The 24,427-nt window shown below is 41.8% G+C and overlaps 1 protein-coding gene and 1 pseudogene across 1 annotated transcript in view; one reads left to right on the forward strand and one right to left on the reverse strand.

The window, feature by feature from the left end:
- Nucleotides 1–24,427, reverse strand: part of ADCY8 (adenylate cyclase 8) — a 214,862-nt gene that overhangs the window by 73,841 nt on the left and 116,594 nt on the right. Inside the window, 2 exon segments of the mRNA XM_061607483.1 lie at nucleotides 5,657–5,927; nucleotides 20,642–20,800. Coding sequence (XP_061463467.1) covers nucleotides 5,657–5,927; nucleotides 20,642–20,800 — 430 coding nt within the window.
- On the forward strand, nucleotides 7,054–7,172 carry LOC133376012 (5S ribosomal RNA; annotated as a pseudogene).

The raw sequence follows: 24,427 nt of genomic DNA on the forward strand, positions 1-24,427 counted from the left end.
ACTACAACAGACATCCCTACGAGCCAATAATCATGAAAGGGGAGTGTGTGTGTTAGCTACTGAGAAGAGTCTTCTCATGACTGACTCACCTCCTTTCACTCTGATTGGCTCCAATCAGCACAAAAGGACAAGGAGGGCTAACATGCTCTCTTTTCATGCTGATTGGCTCATACATAGCAACCTGGTTGGGACCCAGCTCCCCAAAAAGTAACAAGTCTATGACCCAACCCCAACCCCTGCTACAGTGACTGGCAAAAGCTCTCCAAGGTTTCAGATTAGGGTCCCTCCCACTCCCACCTGGAGATGCTGGGGATTGAACCTGGGTCTTTCCACTGACCTACTGTCAGGAAATTGAAGAAAGGCCTCAACTATACCCACACAAATCTAAGCGAAGCACAAGGGGGAGGGACTGGGGGAAGTTAGGAAGATGCTGGCAAGCATAAGGTAGCCAAGAATACTAAGTGAGTTGAGTTGCCCAACATTCATTAACGGTTAGAAAAGACAAGTGGGAGTTGAGTTATCAATGTTACAATGCTGACCTTTGTTTATCTGGTTCCAAGTATTCCCCAAAGACCACCCTCTGGAAGAAAAATCCAAAGCAACACCTGCTCTGATTTTTTTTAAAAAAATTATACAATCTTTAAAGCCAGTGCTTCTGGCTATTAATGTAAGTTCCACTGATCCCTGTAATAACTGGCTGGTTTAAGCCACCCTAATGTGCAGAGACTATTAAAGAGAAGCATTTACTTATTTCTTCTTCATTGGTTATATGAATTGAGTAACAAAAAAAAGCTGTAAAACTCTTTGGGGATAAGTGGTTAATTCATGTTTCAGAAATTGTCTCGTATGCTCTCTGGTTAGTCAGATGGAAGGAGGTGAGCTAAGCTATTCAGTGCATATCTACTAAACGTTGCAGAGGATTATGGGAATCATCCTAGGGTATACACTCATGCAGTGTATATCCCAGGACCAGTGCTTGGAATGAGTTAATTCAAATTCACTGAATTAATTCAGAAATCTCTGAATTATACCTGAAAGTAGTTCCTATAATTTCCAGTGAATGTGAATTAAGTTCTTTCTGCAGTCGAACTTAGGGTGATTTTTCATGCAATTTTGATTCAATATTTTATATATATAGGGGTTTCATCGCACTTAACTCTGTTTTATTGTGACCATTGCATTTACCATTTATACCTATCTGAAAAGTGATGCTGCTGTTTAAGCTTAAAGATAAAAATTGTTGGAGAAAATAAATAAAACCTATTATTCACATTACACCATGCGTGTGTTTTGATGTTTTCTTAGTCATCTACATACTTCAACAAAGCAGCTTGTAAAGTTCTGAAGGCTGAAACAAAATGTCAAGGACCCACACACATAAATTGTGTATTGAACTGGAATGAAATTAACTGTGGGTTGTGAATTAACAATTGTGAATTCTGAATTAACTATGAATTGAACTGAAATGGAATTAGTTCCTTTTTGGATGGGGCAAACTGAAAATGGAACTAATTCCTTTTTAAAATGAACTTTCCAAGCACTGCCACATCATAGCTGCAGCACATGAAATGGAGGTCCAATCTACAGCGCACCCAAAGCTCCTCTTAGAAAGGGATTAGTAGTGATAGGATAACAAGATACTTTCTGAGTAAGTTTGTCTGTGCTAATCAATATTTTGGTTGAAGAATCCCTAATAAGCTGTGGAGGAAATTCAGGATTCTCTGGGACACAGTATGACAGGGAAGGGGAAAACCTTTTCAGCCCAAGGGCCACATTCTCTTCTGGGCAACCTTCCAGGGGCCAGATGTCAGGGATGGGAAGGACCAGAGGCAAAGCAGGGAGAGCAACAAATGTGAATTTTATCTTTGTATAGCAGGCTAGTTTCTACCCACATACACTTGCACACCTCTCTCTCTCCATCTAGATAAAGAAAACATGCTATCAGAGTTCAAGGACACATTTCAGCCAGGCAAAAACACCCCATGGGCCACCTGAATGAAGCTTACAGACCACTGATGGTCTGCAGATCACACTCTGGGACCCCTGCCTGGTGTAGACAATACTGAGTGAGATGGACCCGTGTTCTGACTCAGTATAAGGCAGGTTTCTGTGTTCCTATGAACCTACCTCACATGGCTGTTGTGAGGATAAAATGAGGCTTGTGGGAAATCCAAGTTTGTCAACCTAAGCTCCTGGGAGGACAAGGCAAATATAGGTGGAATAAATAAATAAATAAGGCAAGCTATAGCTGGGATTTCAGATAATAGGGAGAATAGATGCTGTGCATTATTTTTTCATTTGATTTATCATGACTGTGAAACACACACACAGAATACATCTGTGAAATTGATGTTTTCCATAAAGAGGACCCTGGTGACATGCTCAGCTTCAGTTCACAAAAAGCCAGAGGTACCATAGTGGTTCATGACAGGTGCTACTGGAGATAGCTGATTCATAGGGTCGCCATAAGTCGTAATCGACTTGAAGGCACATAACAACAACAACAACCATAGTGGTCTGAATATAAGCAGCCCCCAAATATAGGCTGCATCCCAAAAATGAAGTCTCCAAATCATGGCTGCTCTACCCATAAGAGTGTGATTATAGACCACATACAGTTTTTTTCCAAGCCAGAGTTTGGGGGTGGGAAAAGCATGGCCTATATTCAGACTAATACAGTATTTTTTTCCAACCAATGATTCACGAGGGATGCAAAGGGTATAGTTGGCAAAGCAACATCTCCGCACAACAAAGCTTTAATGTTAAGACATGTGGACATTTTGGACAAGAAAGACTAAGTGTGTGCAGAAACGGAAAGGTGGTATGGTATCATTACGGATCTACCCAGTCAACAGGGAAGGCAACTCAGGCTGACCTTCTTCCACACAATGACTCATCAGTCTTTGAAATGCAGTAGAAAGACTGGTGTCTTCAGGCATGTTAACATTTCCCTTTTTAATTTCTTTAAGCGGACAGCCTTCACAAGGCATTTTTTGACAGTTAAAAATCCCCCCTGTCAGATACTAAAGGCCTTGCAGCAAAGGCCGCTGAAGAGGGATGCAAGCAGAATGGGAAGCCCTTTCTTGCTTCAGATACCAATTTCTGCTAGCCATCAGAAATCTATGTATTCAAGTGGGACCTGCAACAAAATGTTGCAGTGTGAAATGCTCCTATTCAGGGTTCCAGTTGGCCACACATGTCATTTTCCAGAATACTCAATTCCATTATCCTCCCACTATGTCCTGTTTTCTATCCCTCCTCCACCTCCCAACACTAAGAACACAAGAAAAGCATGCTGGATTAGGCCAGTGGCCCATCTAGTCCAGCATCCTGTTCTCGTGGTGCCTAACCAGATGCCCATGGGAAGCCTGCCAGCAGGACCCGAGTGCAACAATACTCTCCCCTCCTATAGTTTCTAGCAACTGGTATTCAAAAGCATGCTGCCTCCAACAGTGACGACAACACAGCCATTATGGCTAGTAGCCATTGATAGCCTTTTCCTCCATGAATTTTTCTAATTTTCCTTTAAAACCATCCAAGTTGGTGGCCATCACTGCCTCTTGTGGGAGTGAATTTCACAGGTTGCACTGTGTAAAGAAGTACTTTCTTTCTGTCCTGAATTTTCCAGCGTTCAGCTTCATTGAATGTCCACAAGTTCTAGTGTTATCAGAGAGGGAGGAAAAAACTCTCTCTCTCTCTCTCTCTCTCTCTCTCTCTCTCTCTCTCAAAGCCAGACTCAGAGAATCTGTATTTATTGTTGGAAGATATTTAAGAATTCTAAATTATGAGTTAATTGTGGCTGTGATTATTAAATTAATGTGTGATAATGCATGGGAACTGTATTGCTGGATGAGAGATGTGTAACAATTCGTTGGAACTGTATTGTTATACTAGCACATTATTCGTATAATCATTTGTACTTTGTCTAATAAAAGTTTTTCAAAAATATATATTTTTAAAAAGCCAGTTCTGAACATTCCATCACACTTTAGTCTGGGGGAGCCAGAGAGAAATTTTATTTAGACTGAGGGCCACGTTCTTTTCTGGGCAATCTTCTGGGGTCCGCATGACAGTAGTGGTCAGGGCACAGAGGCAAAAGTGTGCAGAGCAATAAATGTGAATTTTGCCTTTGTACAATAGGCTAGTTTCCAGACCCACTCACAAACCCCTCTCTATCCTCCAGCTGGGCAAGCTAGAGACACGATCAGAGTTCAAGGACACTTCCCAACTAGGCAAAAACACTCAACGATGCTGCATAGCAGAACTGGTGAGGGGCATGGTCTGGGGAGAGACATGTGGCTGGGGAGGGCATATGGCATGGGGTAAGTCCCATGGGCCAGGCAGAGAGGCCTGGAGGGCCATATTTAGCCCCAGACCTGAGGTTCCCTATCCTGCTGTAAAGTGACCAAGAAACAGAAGCCAGGATGGGGCATATGCAAATAGGAACAGCCTTGATTCCCAATGGCCGAGGTCACTCTTGGTCACCAGGGGAAGGAAGCACATTTATTCCAAACTACATAGGTATAACCATACTTCCCCTGTGACATATACTTTTCCTCCAAACATGCCAAAAGCACCAAAGGATGCTTGCAAATACAATAACTCTCTATAGACACCTCACCCATCATCATGACAGACACTTGATAGTTAATTAGGTTTCACTACCTTGCTGCTCTGCTACACAAGGTGTAATTTTTGGGAAAGAAGCCCTATGAACAAGGGCAAAGGATTTGCCCCACTTATTGCAGGGGTAATCGACGCTTGCTCTGGTTGGCTTCAAATCACTGGGTGGTATTCAACTAAAACGTTGTAGCGCAAGGGCTGCCTCTATGGGATTTCCCTCTCCACTCCTCTCCCTGTGCATCTCATACTATCCCCAAATCTGCTCTGGAGGGTTGGGGAAACCTCTAGGACAAGATCATTCCATTGCACAAGGAGTAATGCTTGAGCTGATGGAACAATCTGCTCAGCACTACATTGAATACAACCCATTCTGCTCACTCTGATTTGGCTTCGTGACAATGCACAGCCAATGAGATTTGGCGATGTGGTGATGTCTGAAGCCAATTCACAGTGAGGGAGTCCAGACCCAAGTCTGCCATATTGTCTGCTGTTAGTGAAAGAGAGCTAAGGTCAATTTGTACTCATTGTGCAATGAACAAGCAAAATGTTAGCTGCCTGATGCCTGCTTGCAGCAGTTTAAGAAACGTTTAGGTCATCTTCTTATATACATAATTAACTTGTTTGAGGCTCTGATTCAATTAACACTCAGCTGTGTATAACATTTAATTTTAGCAGGGAGGTGGGAGGGGACTTTGGCACTTTTCGGATTCTGATACATCAGTAAATTCTGACCTGCGGGGGTTTGTTTAATCATCTGCAGTTCAAGTTAGAGAAAAGGGTTAAAGAGAAATTTGTTCCCTCCAAGCAGTGGAAACTTGTGGCTCCGATGTCAGTGGGCAGTGAATCCACTCCGGGTTTTACTCTGAAGCACCTTGGACAGCTCCTTGAAAGTTCAGACTAAAACCCGGAGCAGATTCACTACCCCTCTGACATCGGATCCACCAGCCTCCACTGTCTGCAAGGCTTTCATTATGAAGATGCAGTAAAGCATGCTCACGTAGCCAATGACATTAGGGAAGAAAGCTGGACTTACATGCTGCTTCCCCACTATGTTATCAAAAGGAAGCTCAGGGCTCCATGATCCTTCAGTGAACGTTGCCCCACTGTTTCTCCGGTCCAAAGAGGTGACCGACTCTTTGACAATGTCTTCAGGCAGAGTCAACAGGCTTTCCTCAGGCTGTTTGATCAAGTATGTCTCAATGTTGTGCTTCCGCAAGAATTCGTTGCGTTCCTTGCCATGCCCTTCTTCAACTTTATAATCCCCATTCAGGCAATCAAGAGTAGCCTTGGATATGTGGATTCTCCTGTGGAAGTATAGAGTAATTAAAAGAATCAACACTGATGATGCCTGGGTAAAAAGATCACAAACGATATAAGGGGGACCTCCAACAAAATGCTGCAGTATGCCCTCACTTCCAAACAGGAGTCCTTCCATTCAGAGTCCCAGCTAGCCAGCCATGCCCTTCTCCAGGTTGTTCCATCCCATCTGTTGTTTCCTCCAAGTTGCACTTACCAGTCTATGAATACTGAGCATGTTCAGTCCCCTTGGTTTTTTTTAATAGTTTTTTTATTTTACACATTTTACTTATTTGATTCATTTATATACCACCTTCAATACAACAGAAGTGAGGTGGTTCACAAGATAAAGCAATTCACTCACACACACGCAGCTGTAATATCCAAAAAAAACCCCAATAAAACTATCTCAGGGTTACCCCTAACATGCCAATATCTCCCTTTAATTGCGCAGTGGGTCCATTTTGGTACATAACTGTTGGCGCTCACCACTTGAGTTCACTATTAGAGTGATTTCCCCAAGAGGGATGATAAAGCTGAATGTTCAGTCCTGTTATATTTCAGTCGAGTAGCCTAACTGCTCTTAACAGAAATGAACTTTTGCATTAATAGTGAATCCTGATGAATTTGTTCACAGGGAGATGAGGGTCACATAATACATAACATTTTGGGGAAGGGCGTTATGGTTTTTAAAGGCATATCTAAAATTGTAATGTTTGAATGAGAATGCATGTGACCAAGGAACACCTGTATTGCACAGCAGAGAGCCAAGTTTAGTGAGAAATCTGTCCAGTGGAGACTGGTAGCTCTGATGTCAGTAGGGCAATGAATCTGCTCCACAGATTACTCTGAATTTTCAAGGAGCTGTCCAAGGTGCTCAGCTCTTTGAAAGTTTGGACTAAACTTGGGATTCACTGACCCACTAACATCAGCGCCAACAGCCTCCACGGGATCTGTCAAGGATACAGTTGTGGCTGTCATGAAATGTCTGGAATAGCCCTTATCATCTGTCTGTCAACTCTTTATTTGGGGTTTCTTTTTGCTTAAGCCATAGGGACAACTTATCTGCTGTGTGTCTAATCCATTATCAGCATTATCTGTTACAATTAACTGTTAACATTAAATATCTTAAACAACTACGACCATACTATCCTGAACACGCCTGATCTCGTCTGATCTCAGAAGCTAAGCAGGGTCAGGCCTGGTTAGTACTTGGATGGGAGACCTCTTGGGAATATCGGGTGCCATAGGCTTAGAGGCAGGCAATGGTAAACCACCTCTGAATACCTCTTACCATGAACACCCTATGAATATAACCAAAAAAGATTCATAGGGTTGCCATAAGACATAATTGACTTGAAGGCATATAAAAACAACATCTTAAGCAAATGCCTATAAATGGAATCCACAATGGACGATAATCTTGTTGATAAAACATGCCATCTGTCAACATGCTAATCACTGTTGAGTACGCCAGATGTGTTTCTGAGTTCCTTTGTCAGATTCACTTGTACTGAAGATCATTATGGTCAGCTTCACTAGAAACTAAATTATTGCTATGACTTTTATTGTTGTTGTTGTTGTTCCTGTCCTTAACCACAAGGTTCCAGGGTGGGTTACAACAATTAAAAAATAAAGTATTAAAATCCTTTTAAAACATATCACACTCAAGAGAATAGAACAGTAAAAGATATACCCTCAGCCAGGGTATAGAGGTGCATACGACAAAAACTGAATAATGAAAGTGCTGGACACACCTCTGTAGCGATAGAATTCCTGAGCTTAGAATCATAGAATCAGAGAGTTGGAAGGGCTCTATACGGCCACTGAGTCCAGCCCTCTGCTCAGTGCAGGAATCTAACTTAAAGCATACTCAGCAGGTAGCTGTCCGGCTGCTTCTTAAATGCTTCCAGTGTTGGAGAGTCCACTTAAGGAGTTGCCACAGAGAATGTCCTCTCCCAGGCCACCCCCCCCCCTTGATTTCTGAGGTTGGTGGAACAACCAAGAAGGCCATCTCCGCTGATCTTAACACCTGATAGGATTTGTAGGGAAAGAGGCAGTCTTTCAGATATTTGGGGCTTAAGTTGTTTAGGGCTTTAAATCCTAATGTGAGCACCTTGAATTGAGCCCAGAAATGAATTGGCAACCAAATGCAGCTGTTTCAAAATGGGTTATGTGAGTTTTATTTATTTATTTATTTGATTTATATACTGCTTATATTTCAACAGAAATCTCTAAGCAGTTTACATACCCCAACAAAAGGAATCAGTATAAGAAATACAATACAAAACTATGTTCAAAACCAAACAATAGTACTATTTCTGTTACTTTTAATTCCACGTTTTAAATGGCATAATTAAACATTAAATATCAGGGCTGGCACCAGGCATGACGGGGCCTTTGGGCACCAGACTTCCTTAGGCCTGCACTGTCATGCTCCCCGACACTCCCTCCCAATGTAGGCGTCATGGGCTTAAATAGCCTGTCCGCCGCACCTACTTCTCGTGTTGCCACATCACCGCACTGTGTGGGCATGCCTGCCATCACCAAAGATGGTGAAAGGCGTGTCAACCCCTTAGGGACACCCTTGGGTGATGGCAGGCATTCATGCTGATGCAGTGATGAGGAAGGTAAGAGGAGTGGGTGCTGCCTGCATGCGGGGGGTTGTTGCCTGGAATGGAGCTCCTGCTCTGTGATCCGAGGCTGTTTTGGGTTGCGGGGCTCTGGGCCCGGATGCTGGCATGGATCATGGAGTGGGAGCTCTGGCATCCTCCCAGACTAAGAAGGAGCCCTTGGCCAGTGCCTGACAGCCACCCAATTGCATCGGCCACTGTTAAATATCTCAAACAATGCATATAAGTAAAACAACTAAGATCCACAAAAGCAAATCATATAAAATCCATCAAAATATATCAAGACACAACAACAAAATGTAACATAATTACAGTACATATCATCATAAAAATGGCATTATAGTAAGAAACACACATCATAATAGGGTCACCAAAATCATTCACACTACACAAAACTAATGTAAACATACACCTCCCCTCCTCCATGCATAATTATTCAACACTCCAACCAACCACAATACTTCATCCGCTCAATTCTCCCTTCACTAAAATACTCAAATACCCAGCTAATCAATAATCTACATGAAAACAAGTCCATTGAATAAAACAATTCAGTAGCAACAAAAAAGAATGAAACAGCATTCATTTCAACCCATCTCCACCTGGGGCAATACAAACAGCATCTCCCCACCTCTCACCTAGGGAGATTAAGCCCAACTACACCAACAAGCTTTCACCCTGTAGGGAGTCTGATGCAGCCATCAACACACCTGACGTTCATAACCACATTGGGGGCATCCCAGCCCAGCCAGACAAAAGTAAACAAAAACAATCTCCATTATAGAAACACATCTATTAGAACTGAGGCACATCTAGTTTCACAAGAGAGATGGAGCAAAGATCTAATTTTACAAAAAAAAAAAAGTTGGAACAAAAATAAAACAAGTGGAACTCCAATCAGTAATCTGGCTATTGCATTTTGGACCAGTTGAAGTTGCCAAGTTGTTTTCAAACACAGTTTCATGTAGAGTGCATTGCTACACTCCAGTTCGGAAGTTACCAGAGCATGGAATACAGTGGTCAAACTAGCCAGAGTTGGAAATAGGCACTCCTAGCCATCAAGACCACTTGAGTCTCCAGTGACAATGATGAATCCAGGAGTACCACTAAGCTATGGATCTGTTCCTTCTAGGGAGTGCAAACTCATCCAGAACATGCTGTTTCTCCACCTCCCAGACTCAAGAACTCGAAATACTGAACACACCTCTCTTTACAGAATCCAGCTTCAGTTTCATGTTACAACAGAAATGCATGAATGAAAGTTTTTGAATAGTAGCCGACAGGGTGGGGATTTGACCTGGAACAGAATGGCATCAGGGGAAAGGGGAGTTAACTCTTTGCTCCATGTCATTTCCCTGTTGTAAATTCATCCCCTTTCTCAAAGCCACTGTTTGCCCCATTGTCAAAATCCACACAGGCACAGCTTACAACCAGATTTGATATGGTCTAGTTGCATATCAGTATATGAATTGTTTCATTTTCTATAGGGATGGGATCCATTGGCTAGTGATGATTCAAAAGCATTCCATTGACCTAATAGGCCAATATCAATTAAAGTTCATTCTTTGTTAACTAACTGCTTCTTTTACTGATCCATTTTTCCCCTCAGAAAAATATGGAGATTAATAATGATAGTTTTAAAGAAAATATTGACATTTTAAATGGAAATATCAATATTTTGAAAGGGTATCAATATTTTGAAGGGAAATATTAATATCAATTTTTAGAGGCTTTTTAAAAAAAATCCATTTTTGAAAATGGTCATGGAAAATCACTACATAAAAATCTGATCTGCAAATACAGAGAATAAGCAAATTAATGGAAAATTTGGTACCACATCCAAATTGGGCAGAATTCTAACACATCCCTAATTTCCTATAGTAGCTTTGCTTAAAGTCTTTGGTTGGACGTTTCAAACCAGATATGAAATTCTTGACAAATGTGGGAGTTGTTTGTGAAGTCACTATCCTAACATTGTCTGAACGTGGTGATCCATTCTTTAAATGCTTTGACACGTTACATGTATGTGACAATGACCCCCATTCTGACCCAATCCATCTTTCATACGTTTCTAGGATATGGTGAGCTAGGATCTTGGCATGTGCATGCAGTGATGTAGTGGCAAATTCAGAAGTGCAGAGTTCCTTCATGATAGTCACAGCCACACCCCTTCTACGTTTATACAACCTAATATTATGGAATAACCTGGCCAGGTTTGTATATTCCTTTCTGCTTCACTGTCCTTATTAATACCTTCTCCCACAACAGACATCCCTAGGAGCTAATCAGCATGAAAGGGGAGAGTGCTAACTACTAAAAAGAGTCCTCCCTGTGGCTGACTCACCTCTTTTCTCTCTGATTGGCTCCAAGCAGCAGGGAAGGACAAGGAAGCAGGTTAGAAGACTCTTTTCAGCAGTTAACATACTCCCCTTTGAGGCTGATTGGCTCATAGGATGCTGGAGACACAGGGACCCTGCTGGGACCCTGCTCCCAAAAAAGTAAGGGATCTAAGACCCCCCAAGACCCCAGACGGCTACACCCCTGTGTGTATGTATAGTGTGATTAATGTTGATTTGCTAGAAAATGTATGTAAATGCTAACTGCTGTGCATATTCACTTGAAGGGGAAGAAAATCTGCTGCACGTGTTAGCAGCATGAACACAGAACGGTGTCAGAATTTATTTATTTGAACTTATAGAACTCTTAATCACAAAATTTTTGAAGTGGTTCACTGCAAATAAAAACCATATGAACAATAAAACATTATAAACACAGTTTAAAACAATTAGAACAATAGAGTGATTAATAATAAAAAGTCACTAGTTACCTAGGTGTGCAATCCCAACTCACCTTTCCGCAGGGTTGAGGTGATGCTGAGGGCCCCTGGCTGCGCTGGCAGGCTCCTGGTGCTGCTGGGCTCTGCTGGGCTCCACTGGCAGCAGCCCTCTGCTGTGGCTGAGCTGTAGGGCTGCCAGGAGCCTGCCGGTGCTGCGAGAGGTCCGCCAGGGATGGCCAACGTCAAAAAAAGAAGCCTTGAAATTGGGGCATTCTGTGGGTGTAATGGGGGTGGAGCTGCGGGGGAGGGACTTACATAAGATCCTCCTCACATTCAGAGCCTTCCCCTGGGGACCAATCTACCCGGAATCTCTGCCAGCCAAAGGACGACACAGTAAAAACATTTGCATGGTGGCCTATGGGGAGCTCTTACTCCCCAGGAAGCAGGTTCATGGGAACCGGCGCTTCTTGGCTGGCTCGTGCACATGGCTCCTAACGGAGCCGGTGTTCAATCAGACAGGCAGCTCCCAAGCAGGAGAAGGATCCCACGGGGCTTTCCACTGGCTCATCCTCCATTTGCCCCCCTACTTCCGGCTCTCTGTCACTTGAATTGCTCTGTAACACAGGAATGCTGGGGAAAATAAGGAAGTGTTTAACATGCATAAAAAATAAAAACGTATGTATAAGCTCCAAGAGATGCTGAGAGATGCAAGGATTTCACACCTTGGCCTATAATCTGTGAACGCGTGCAAGTGACCTGATAATGCATGACAAAGCCTGTTAATGGGGTCAAGTTCTGCACATTCCATGACATCATTTGGAAAATCAACACAATACTGGGCTAAGGTGGTTAGGAAGCCTGGTGCAGTTCCCCAAATAGGCCCCCTTTCTCCCAAAAATGAATGCATGAAATAAGGTACAACAATAAGTCTTGTGGTATCTTAAAGAGTAATTATATATATAATGGCATAAGCTTTCATGGACTATAGTAAATACTCTGAGCATGTGCAGTTTCACAACTCTCAGCAAAACGCAAACAAAAAACACTTTACCAACCTTGCTAAAGAGAAAGAACATTTCACAGTTTAAACTCACTTAACTCATCACTTTTTTCTGTTCACTTACTGTTTTGGACCAGTCATCAACTCTTAGCCTACTGTACTTGACATGCCTATTGTGAAGATATAGAAAGAGGTAAAAAATGGCCTGAAAAAATGACTTAGCGCTTGTGTTGTAGCCATCAAATTTTGGCTCCTTTAAGTAGGGTGATGCATCTTTGTACTATAAACAGTCATGTTTTTCTCCAAGGCTTCAACCATCTGGTCTGATTATTGTGTGTTTCAGATGCATGAATTCCACTTGTGTTCAGCTAAGCTATTCCTAGGATAGTGCGCATGGAGACTCATTTCTTAAAGATCTTAGACCAAACAGAGTGATCTGTTTTCATTTTTAAATTATATTTTTTTTAAAAAAAGTTTTACTATTTTACTTTGACAGGTAAGACAATAAGGAAAAGTATACAGTTAGTATTTTTCCTAATTGCTCAGTAAAAAAAACAAAAAAACCCACTTCCCTCCCCCCTGTCCAATGTTCTGACCCAATGGGAAATCCACTGAGATAACTGAGTTTTTAAATGTCTTTAATTTTATTAATAATAAAGTATGTTTATTAAAATTATTTGATTTATTCCCTTCTTTTATAAAACAACTATGAGCTGCCTGTATTTAGGTTCTCCTCCTTACTCACAAGAAAGGCAAGGCTGTAGCCAGGATTACCTGGGAGTGAGCCCCATTAAACACAGAGACATTTCTGAGTTAACTTTGCAGTGAATTATTAATGAGTGTCTGGATTTCAGCTTCTGCACAGCAGGAGATATATCTAAGCCTCTTTACAAAGTTCTTATATTCTGCATTTGCCTGTGTGTGTGTGCGCGCACAAGAATTTAAAATTCACCCACACTTACTGTGTGGTACGATTTGCAGAAAATAAGTTCTAAGATCTCAGACGAACCCACTACAGGGAAGATGCATCCCGATTCCTTTTTTCTTTTAGCCCTTACCTGCTGGATTTGCTTACTATCATTGCCCCTTCTCTTCCAAGGTTGCAAAGGGAGGATTCATGCATGCAGCTGTAAAAATTAGTATATGGAGGAGGGGAATGTGATGAAAAGAGGCAGCAACTCACTCCAAATCAGATTGTTGTGCCTTGTTCAACACGTGGGCACAGAAGTTATATATGTTTTTATTTATTGCTGAAATAGACTGTTCCTCATATAAAATACAAGAAAATTTAAGGAAGATTAAAACATACCATTCATTTTCTTATTTTCTCGTGTTTTAATTAATGCTCTAAAATTTTGTACGATTCATATTTTATTTTATTTCCTTTGTATGCTGCTCTGAGACACTGAAAAATAGAGTATAAATTTTTAAAATAAAATAGAAAGAAAGGAAGGGCACACTATGGAGATACCAAAGACTAAATGAAACAGGAGCGGAAAAGAAAAGAACACTAAAGGGGAGAGGAAGACAGCAGCTGTTTAGGATCCCAAGGATTCCTATAACCTGGTATCCAAACAATTCACTCATCAATCACAGCTCTGACCTCAGTCATTGGCCAAAAAAACTGAAAGTCAGGAGCAGTCAGGCTGGCTGATCTCACAGAAATCGATTAGAAAGTTGCCTGCACATTTTCCTTCATGGCTTTTCTAGGAGAGTTAGACTTCCTTGGTCCCCTTGTAAGGCAAGGACTCTGGTGCAATTGCTCCAACTGCACCATTATAATCCACACATGACCAGGCAATGTACAACATCCTTTATTTATGTCATTCATTCTTCACAAATTTCCAATGACTGGTGTTTAACCACATATGGCACTGATATATGAGGACATTCAAAGTAATGAAGAGCAGGTGGATTTCAAATTGGCAATTCAAACCAGAATATTGCATGAGTTTCTGTGGTACAACAGATGACATGTGTGACAAATGTGAGGAGAACTTGGAGCACACAAACACAAGCCAGATGCCAGACTCCTTCTTTCCTTATGCCTGCCCTATTTAGTGATGCCACTGAAACTTATAATTAGTCGATATGTACTACGAATGTAGCCTGTTCATAATTCCTGTATGTATAACAAGCCCAGACACTGATGAGCTGAAATGTTAACATATTCGTAATCAGGACCTAGACTAATTACAGGCGGCATTGTTATTGTGGCTTGTGCCACTTGCTCCCTCACAGCCACTGCCTCCACCTGTGATTGTTTGTAATCAAAACACACATGAAAGTGACCAATGACAGACTGACACATCACATCATGACCCAGCAAGACCCAGCTATGAACTTTGATTCTTCTGGAAATCTGACAGGGTGGGAATCTCCCCACCAGTACATGGAGGTGTCTTCAGTATGCCGCTGAATGCCAGTTGCTGGGAATCAACAAGAGGGGAGAGTGCTATTGCACTCAGGTCCTGCTCATGGGCTTCCTGTACCCATCTGGTTGGCTACTGTGAGAGCACAAGATTCTGAAAGGATGAGCAGGGCTCTTCTTATCTTCTCATAATGATCCTTCTCAGCAGGATGTCACTCTTTCCCCTCCACTTCTTGTTTTCAGTGATAGAAGAGAAAGGTGTAGCAGCTGGGAGGGGAGTTGCTGAGTTATTGGTATTCTGCTTTCGTCCAGAATTTTCTGCACCTAGTTTAATTTGTAGGTGGAAGTCGAAGAAAGTGAAAACCCGAGTCTGTTTAAATTAATTGAAGTTTTGCTTTAACTGTGTAGACCTCACTTACATTTGCATGTTAATGAAATTCAAACTGCAACTTTAATTGGTTCCATCCATTTGATTAAATAGAGGCAGTGAAAACAGGGACATTGAGTTCCATTAAAATGCAAATACACAGTCAATCCATGACCCAGTTGAGCTGCAGTGTTTGGATATACCTGAGTTTCAGAGGGGAGGTTGGAACCCATCTGTTGGTATCCATATACGTTGACTTTGCCTGCTTGCAGGTTGGCTACAAGCAGAGCTTGGAAAAGTTACTTTTTTAAACTACAACTCCCATCAGCCCCAGCCAGCATGGCCATTGGATTGGGCTGATGGGAGTTGTAGTTCAAAAAAGTAACTTTTCCAAGCTCTGGCTACAAGGACCAAATTACACGTGATACAGAAGGCCTGTGTTCACACCTCCAGAACTACTACTACTACTACTACTTGACATTGGCTTTAAAGCTGAGTGGGGAGCTCTGAATTTTATTGGAGCAACCACAGATTGGAAAGAGGAGGCAGAGGTGGTAGCTATAGTTGCTTTGAGTGCCTCCTTCCCACCAGGGAAAGCAGATGTTGGGATTTCTCTTTGGAAGGAAAGCAATACTGAGAGATGTGGAGAGCATTCCTTTTCCTGAGAACTAGCATTTCCTCTTCTTGGAGGGGAAGTAGTATTCAGGCAGAACAACTGCTGCCACTGCATTTACCACTGATGGTGATGGATGGTGCCTATTGGAACTGGTGCAGCGGCAGGCCGGGAGCTCAACAGTAAAGGGAACCAGAACCAATGACAGGCAGAGCCAACTATTTCTAGATTTGTCCCTATCTTCCTCCCTGCTGACTTCTGCAAAGGCAATATTGAGATTATGGAGAAGTTGACAGCCAGGCAAGCAGATGGGGCCTTGCTGAGGGCAGACTGGTGGAGCAGTGTCCCATTTAGCTTAAAGCATCAACCTCCCCTGGCCCTTAATGAGCTCAGAGGAGAGGGCAGGAGAAGAAGAGTAGTGGTTGTGGTACCCGAGGTGCAAGTTAAGAGGACTTTGTTTCTCACCTGCCTGCAGCAGGCTAGGATCAAAGCTTGCTTGACTTGACCTCCTCGTAAGGAAATAAATGGCGGAGCTCATTTTAGCTTTTCTGTTTCATTCATTGTGACATCCCTAGTTACATGGCCCTACCCAGCCTCCGGTGGTGGTCTAAAATGGGTCAAGCTTAGAAAGGTATCTAATGAAGCTTAGAAAGGATTCTTGCTGATGTTCTTACACACAGGTGGAACCAGAAGCCACAACTTCCTGGGAGCAGACAAGATGGTTCCAGTGTTCCTAGAGCATCTCCCTTTCCTGGATGCAGGGGAAACATCCCGGTCAAACTGGTCTGCTAAGCAGCTGATAGATGGGCTGCAGGGAGGAGGAGGACTTGACGGGTGAATATCCCTCCCTCTTGAAATCCCTCAACATTGCTGTTGAGAAATGACCACTGCCTTACCCTGTCAAGGGAACATATATCTCTTCTAGATGGAGCGATGTAAAGATTACCCAAAGCACACATCAGCAACCCATAGCCTCGTATCTGAGCAATGACTGCCTACAGCAAATCATGTTTTCCAAAGTGGCAGTAGGTTAGCAGGTAATAGAAGCAGCAGCACATTATCCAGGTAAATACAGCTGGGGTAGCCAACGTTATGCCCTCCAAACATTATTGGCCGGCATGGGTAATGGTCAAGGATGATGGGAGTGTTAGTCCAAAAACAACTGGAGAACACCATGTTGAATACACCTGATGTACAGGGTTTCTCTGGTAAGCTTGTTGGCCACAGGGGGCGGGATAACCTTTTTTGGACCAAGGACCACATCAGTCCCTAGCAAACTCTCTGGCAGCTTTATGCCAGCAGTGGGTGTGGCCACCCCATAGTCTCAAATGTGCACACAAACAAGCACACATACCCCCTTCATGTGTGTGTGTGTGGTGATGGTGGTGTTGCCCCCTCTCTGCTCATCACGTGATCAACCAGATAATCAGGAAAGGAGAAATGTGCATCCCCAACAGGGTGCTGGGTTTCGCCCACACCTGTGCTATTCCTGCTTTATTTTTATTTTTATTTTTGCCACACCCAAAATTGATGATGACTTTGGGAGGAGTCAGAAAAATTTGCTTGGGGGGACCGTGTCGTGCCTCAGATGAGTGTGGTGATGGGCAGGATGGTATCTGACCCTTCTCACGTTGAAAGATGGCTTGGAAGATTGATGAAAAATGCTGCTGCCCTGATGACTGATGGGAGCCGATAGTATATCAATTTACACTATACCAATTGCACTAGTTGCTGGTGAATTTCCAGGCTGAATTTAAAGTGATGGTATTGACTTTTAAAGCCATACATCATTTGGGGTTAGGCTACCTGCCCATATCAGCCTGCCCCCACCTTAAAAATTAGCTTCAGGGGCCCTACTTGTGTGCTTATGTTTGAGTGAAGTTAGATTGTTGGGCATGACAGTGCCTCTTTGGTGGTGGCTGCTGAAATACAAAAGGCCCCATCATTGGAGGCCTTAAAGTGGCCTCTAATTGCAAAGGATTTTATTGAGCTAGGATATATGTGCTATTGCTTTCATTATTATCTGACCTTACTCTTCTTAGTGGACTGAATGTGCTTGTGATTATTATTTATTCAATTCAATTTCTTAGACGTCTACTACTAAAACTAGTCTTGAAGTGACTTACAATATAAAATAGAACTAAGGATGGATTAACTGATCAATTTCACTTTTCCGCAGTTTCTCATTTTTCTAGTTTTAAGTTCAGTTTGATCCACTTCCACATCAGTTTGAGGTGGTCTCTTCTGTTTGTTTCTTTTTTAAAAAAGTCCACATGAAAATTTGTGCACCTTTTTTTTACTGGATTTCTCATAATATACTGAATTTGCATTTGTTTTCTTCTGATATAATGCATTTTGTACATGAGTTTCATTGATTTCACTAATAAACACAATTTTGTACACACTTTTCTGTAGTATATGATTTCTTTTGGTTGCAGAGCAACAAAATTCTGAGAACTGCAAATTTTGAAGGATAGCTGTTTTTTGGTTCGCATTAATATGTGAACTGAACAAATTTCTTACCCATCCCTAAATGCAATAGTATAAAATATATGAAGTTGTAACAGAGATAGCAATAGTTCTAAAATTCAACACTGCCTTCCCCCCAAGAAAATTACTATATCATACCTGGTCTAAAGATTGATCAGTAAAATGCCAGCAGAACATTATGTATTAATAGGCAAAAGAGAAATGTCTTTGCTTGCTGAAAAGCATGTTTTACTGGTTATAATCAGTTCTTGCTTTTATTAAATTTATTGTTATGATGTTTTATGATTTTAAATTATTATTATTATTATTATTGAACAATAATTGCCTTTTACATATGTCTCTAGACATATGATAAAAACAGCTAAAATAGTTTTTAAAACAGTACAAAAAACCCATGAAAATAAGTTTTAAAACAATGCAAAATGAAATCTAAGGCAGAGAGCTTTTCACCCAGTATAGATAGTGGACACCTGTTGTATACTGACAGGAATGCTGTTCCATAGAACTGGGACACCCACACTGAAAGTCCTGGTCTGAGCTACTGTGGAATATCTTTGGAACTCAAATGAGAAGTTCTCCTGCAGGCTGCAGTGACTTACTGGGTATATAAGGGAGAAAACAGTCTCTCAAGTGATCTGGTCCTGAGCTGTATAGAGCTTTATATGCTGGAACCAAAAACTTGAACATGGCCGGGTAACAGATTGGCAGCCGATGCAAGTCCCACTAATCTGTATGTTGGAAGCTGCCTTCAGAGGGTTCCAGCCCTAAAAGGCAACCTACAAATATTTTAAATAAATACATCAAGGAGGTGGGGTTAAAAGAAAAGAAGGGGGAAGGGATTTGGGTCAAGGTGTTAGTAAGGACAGAAGAGAAGGAGTGAGTTTTGATGACAATTCTTCTCCAGTTTGGATTTTGGTCCAAGCCAGAGAAGAAATCAGTATTCCTAATGTTCACCTTTCTTTGAGGTGAACATTATGAGTCCATCTAGAATCATTACTGCAGATTCATTATTTCCCATCCCTGGGCTGGACCATGGCTGGTTCACCAGAGCCCAATCACAGATGGCATGAAAAGGAATCATGATATAGGATAGGGCCATCGGGTCCATAGGAAGCTGCCTAATACCAAGTCAGACCTCTGGCCCATCTAGCTCACTATTGTCACTACACTAACCGGCAGCAGCTCTCCAAGATTTCAGGCAGGAGTCTTTTCCCAGCCTTACCTAAAGATGCAGGGGATTGAACTGGGGACTTTTTGCATACACAGCAGGTGCTCTGCCACTGAGCCACAACCCTTCCTGAATGGTCTGGATCTTCTGATGCTACAATGTCATGTGGGAAGGAGCCATTCCACAGGTGTTCCCATACTGCCAGCCGTAATGTCAAAAGGGGCCCTGAGATATATGAAATTGATTCCACAGGGAGAAGAACTGGCTATTATATCATTTTAAATTTGTAGTGTAGTTATGCCCAACATTGCTGGAATTCAGAGAAGATCAACCAGAAACATGATATATCTTAGCTGAAACTGTGCAACCTAATTCCACCAAAGGCTTTGGCTCAGACGAGACCAGCACTTGAATACCAGGCTAAATAGCACATTCAGGGCCACACTAAATGTGATGTTAGTTGCATGCCTATCCAAACTTGCTAGTAGCATTTCTAGGGGAAATCTCATTGGTGCAAATGGGGGATTCCCTTGAAACATGGATAGCAGCTTTGGAGATATAATTTCCATTGAGATCATGACAGGGCGACAAACAGTTAAGCCTCTCTTCTTCCAATAGTCTGAAGACTGCTCAGGGTTTTCCAAGGCTGCTATTTTCATAACAAAAATACACATTAAATTAATTCATTCAAAGAACATTACACACACACACACACATACACACACATAGAGGGGGAGGATCCTCTCCAGTGGAGACTGGTGGCTCCAGTGTCAGTGGGGCAGAGAACCTGAACTTTTAGCCTGAACTTTCAAGGAGCTATCCAAGGTGCTGAAACTATTTGTAGGTGTCAGCACCTTGGACAGGTCCTTGAAAGTTTGGACTAAAGCAGATTCACTGTCCCATTGACATCAGAGCCCCCAGCCTCTGCTGTTCGTCTCACCTTGCTTTAAAATGTTGCAAGCCACCCTAAGTTGTACCTTTGTAGGAGAAGGGCAAGATATGCATGCTTTAATAAATAAAAATAAAATAAATCTAGTTTGGTCCTCAATGACATTGGTGGCATAAGCACCTGATCAAAAACTAGAATTGCACTATCCAATATGCAAATAAATGCATGGTCATTGTGCCTAATGTGCCCATATCCAAGAGCTTCAATAGAGGCTTAATACCTATTCACATGGACATTGCTGGGCAGAATTCAAAATGGCAACATTCATGCCACAATACTCAAAGGCTCTAAGACTCAAAACAAATTGGTCCAACCCTAGAACTCAGTATTGTAAAGGACACGAGCTTACACTTACCCGGGGATTCCACCTGACTCGAGTTTGTTTGCTATATCAACATCCCAGGACCAGACATCAAACTGCCACTTCCTTAGACCCAGCACACCACACAGCACAGATCCAGAGTGTATTCCAATCCGCATATCGACATCATGCTTTGTTCTTGACCGAACATACCTGAAAAAGAAACTTAACTTAAAATGTATCTAAGAGATCAAAGAGTCATGTTCCATCATGACACAGAATGCTCTTCTAGGATTATCATCTATGTGCTAAGCCAGGATCTCAAGGGTGCACAAAAGGGCATTGCTGATGATTGCTCCTCAACCATGGAATTCTATTCCCCTGAGGCAGGGGTCACTAACCTTTTTGGATCAGAGGGCACATTTCAAATTTTGAGAGAGTGTTGAGGGCACCAGTCACAAAATGGCTGCCATGGGATGTGGCATAGCACAACATTAGAGAGTAGTAATGGTAAAGCTTTTATCTGTATACTAGAAAAAGGTTTGACCTGTTGAACTTCTGCTTGCCATACAGCCGTTAGAGGCACAAGAACCCAATGCCAACCCTAAATCAAAGCCTGGGCTGCCATCGTGTACCCACTAACCTGGAAGTAAGTCCCATTAAACACAAAGAGGCTTTCTTCTGAGTTGTACTATAAGTTAACTATAGAGTGACTTCTTAATGAGTCCCTTGTCTTTAGGTCCTACAAAGTGGAAAACATGCCTAACCCCCTTTGCAAAGATTTCACATTTGCCTTTTGGGGGGAGGGGGATTCTTTAACATTCATCCACACTTAATGTTTAGTAGTATTTGCAGAAAATACTTTTCAGGCACTACCTTATCTCAAGTGAACCCAGCACAGCAAAGATGCATCCTGGTTGCTAGGGGAAAAGGAAGGGCAAACTAGGGAGATCTGAAGGACTATGGGGAAAAAACAGAAGCAGAAAAAGTGCACTAAAGGAGGGAGGGCAAAACAGCAGCTCTTTAGGACCCTAGAGATTCCTATTGCCTAGAGTCCAAACAACTCAATTATCAATCAGAGTTCTGACTTCACTCATTGGCTAATAACACTGACTGGTAGGAGCAGCCAGGCTGGCTTATTTCACAGAAATCACTTACAAAGCTACCTGCACATTTTGCTCCATAATTCTCTTTCTAGGATGGCTAGATATTTTTTAAAGAAATGAAAGCTAAGATTCTGGACTATGTGCTGAGGCTGCCGTTGAAGGCCCTCGTAGGCACCATAGCATCCGCGGGTGACAGGTTGGCAACCCCTGCCCTCAGGAACCACCAAATCTCAAGTGTAGTAATCAGCAACTTCAACTATCATCACATAGACTGTGTACATGCGTGTTCCGGTCATGACAAAGAGGTAACATTTCTATATACCCTAAATATCTGTGCCCTAGAACAATTGGTCACAGAACTGACCACAGGAGTGACAACCCTGCACTTAAGTGGCATCCAGGATCTGCTGCGAGATGTGTTGTTGAACCAACTGGGAGTGACCATAGTGTTATCAAATTCGACATACACTGTATTTGTAAGTGGACAATTGTCAAGGAAATGCATCACAGTCATATTTTTCTTCAAAAAATCCCAAAAATGAGGGCATTACTGAAAAGGAAGTTAAAAGACAAAGTCACAAGGGTTATGAGTCTCCAGAATGCATGTATGTTGCTCAAAACCACAATAACAGATTGTCTAAAATGTATAGTGCAGATCAGGAAAGATACCACCAGGCCTTTTCAGTGGCAGCTCCCCATTCGTGGAATGCCCTCCCCAGGGAGGTGCATCTGTCTCCATCATTACTGACTTTGAGTAGGAATTTGAAAACATTCCTGTTTACCCAGGCATTTCATGGCTGAAGGAGACTGTTCCTAGTAACCTGGAGATCACTGAATGGAAGAATGTAATTGTTTTCAGAATCTGTAATTGTTTTTAGAATGTTTTCATCTGTAATTGTTTTCAGATTTTTGTTGTTAAAATGCTGGGTTGATGTGTTTGCTGCCCTGGGCTCCTTAAGAAGAAGGGCAGGATATAAACTCAATAAATAAATAAAATAATAAATAAAAGATGCCAGCATGGTTAACGAGCAGAGTCAAAGAAGCTATTAAAGGCAAGAAAGGTTCTTATAGAAAACGGGAGTCTTGTCCAAATGAGGAAAACAAAAAGGAGCACAACTATGGCAAAAAAAATGCAAGCAGACAACAAGAGATGCAAAGAATGAACCCTGAAACTGTTCTCCTTACTATATTTACTAGCTGCAAATGAAGCGTGGAGCACCATTTCCTGCAAGGGATCAAGGGGCTTGTAATTTTAAACCTTAAGGGTTTTGTAAACCATTGAAAAGCGTGATTGCTTGTCAAGGGCACCTGGAGGGGGTTCATACATCTTTAGTGGGTGGGTTGTCAGGTCTGAACAAAGCTTCCCTTCCTGGTTGCCCACATGAGATGCTTGCTTGCCAGTGGAACATAAGAATCCCATCAAGGTGACCAAGGGATGCTTTATCTTTGAGGGAATAAAAGACAAGGCTGCAATCCTGCCCTACTCAACACAGTGGGTAAACAATTAATAGGATTAAGTTGCATGATAAGTACCTGTAGGCATCTGGATGAGTGTGCTTTGTTTTGAATACGGTTTTTGTTGTGGGCAAGTAACTTTTGTGAATGCATTATTTCCAGCGCTAATATAAATAAACAAATGAATACATAGGGGGAAAATCAGGTAATAGGACCAATAAATTAATAGCAAGATATCAGTTAACTTAGCTGTGACACAAATGAAAAGAATCACATTGCAATCTGCAGAAGTTAAAAGTTGGTGGGAGGATTTGTAATATCAGACAGAACTGTAAGCTAGGGACAGATGAATCTGTCAGTTTCTCTCATTTTTCTAATCTTAAATTTGGTTCTCCACATTTTCACATTAATTTGCTTTTTATTTATTATTTGATTTATATCCAGCCCTTCCTCCCGGCAGGAGCCCAGGGTGGCAACAGTCCTCATGCAAATTAAAAACAGTCCTCATGCAAATATCTCCTTATATACACGTTTGTATGCAATTTTGCCTAATATACATATTTCCCAAAGCAATTTCTCCTAAAGCATTTTTGTAAATTTCACTAACGTGTGAATTTAAATGCATACTTTACTCTAGTATATGAATTTGTACACGTTGTATGGCTGGGGAACTGCACTGCAAGATGAGGATGTGGGGATTTTGAAAGATGGCTGTATTTCAGTTCACATATTGTTTCGGAAAGTGCAAATTAAGTAGCTTTGTCGTTAAATATGAACTGAATCAAATTTCTCTCCATCTCTAGCATATGTGTGTGTGGGTTAGAGTTATAGTATTGGGCAGAACAAATCACTGAAGGGTGTACACATGACTGGAATGAAGGATATACCACTTGTTAAAAAAAGAGTTGAGGTTTTTTTTGCCAGGCGGTTTCTAAATTAGCAGCTAACATTATTAGTGGAAAATACAGGCAGTCATAAAAATAGTTCTGAAGGGTGGATTATCATAAGAACACATAATTGCCTTCCACGGTCTGGTGGCAAACACATGGCTGCTATTAAACTGGAGCACAAAGGAAAAAAAGATGAATGGGTGCTATTTGATCGGAAGAAGCTACAAGCTCCATTGAGCACACTGAACTCCTCCCCATAAAACCCAGAGCACAAATATTTGTTATAATACCAGCAATTGGTTTAATTAAGAGGTTTTCTCACCTTGCCTATTTCAAGTGAATAATGGCTTTGCAAATATACATGTATGTATGTATGCTCTGTAAATTCA

The sequence above is a fragment of the Rhineura floridana genome, chromosome 1 (assembly GCF_030035675.1).
Source record: "Rhineura floridana isolate rRhiFlo1 chromosome 1, rRhiFlo1.hap2, whole genome shotgun sequence".
In the NCBI taxonomy this organism is placed as follows: domain Eukaryota; kingdom Metazoa; phylum Chordata; class Lepidosauria; order Squamata; family Rhineuridae; genus Rhineura; species Rhineura floridana.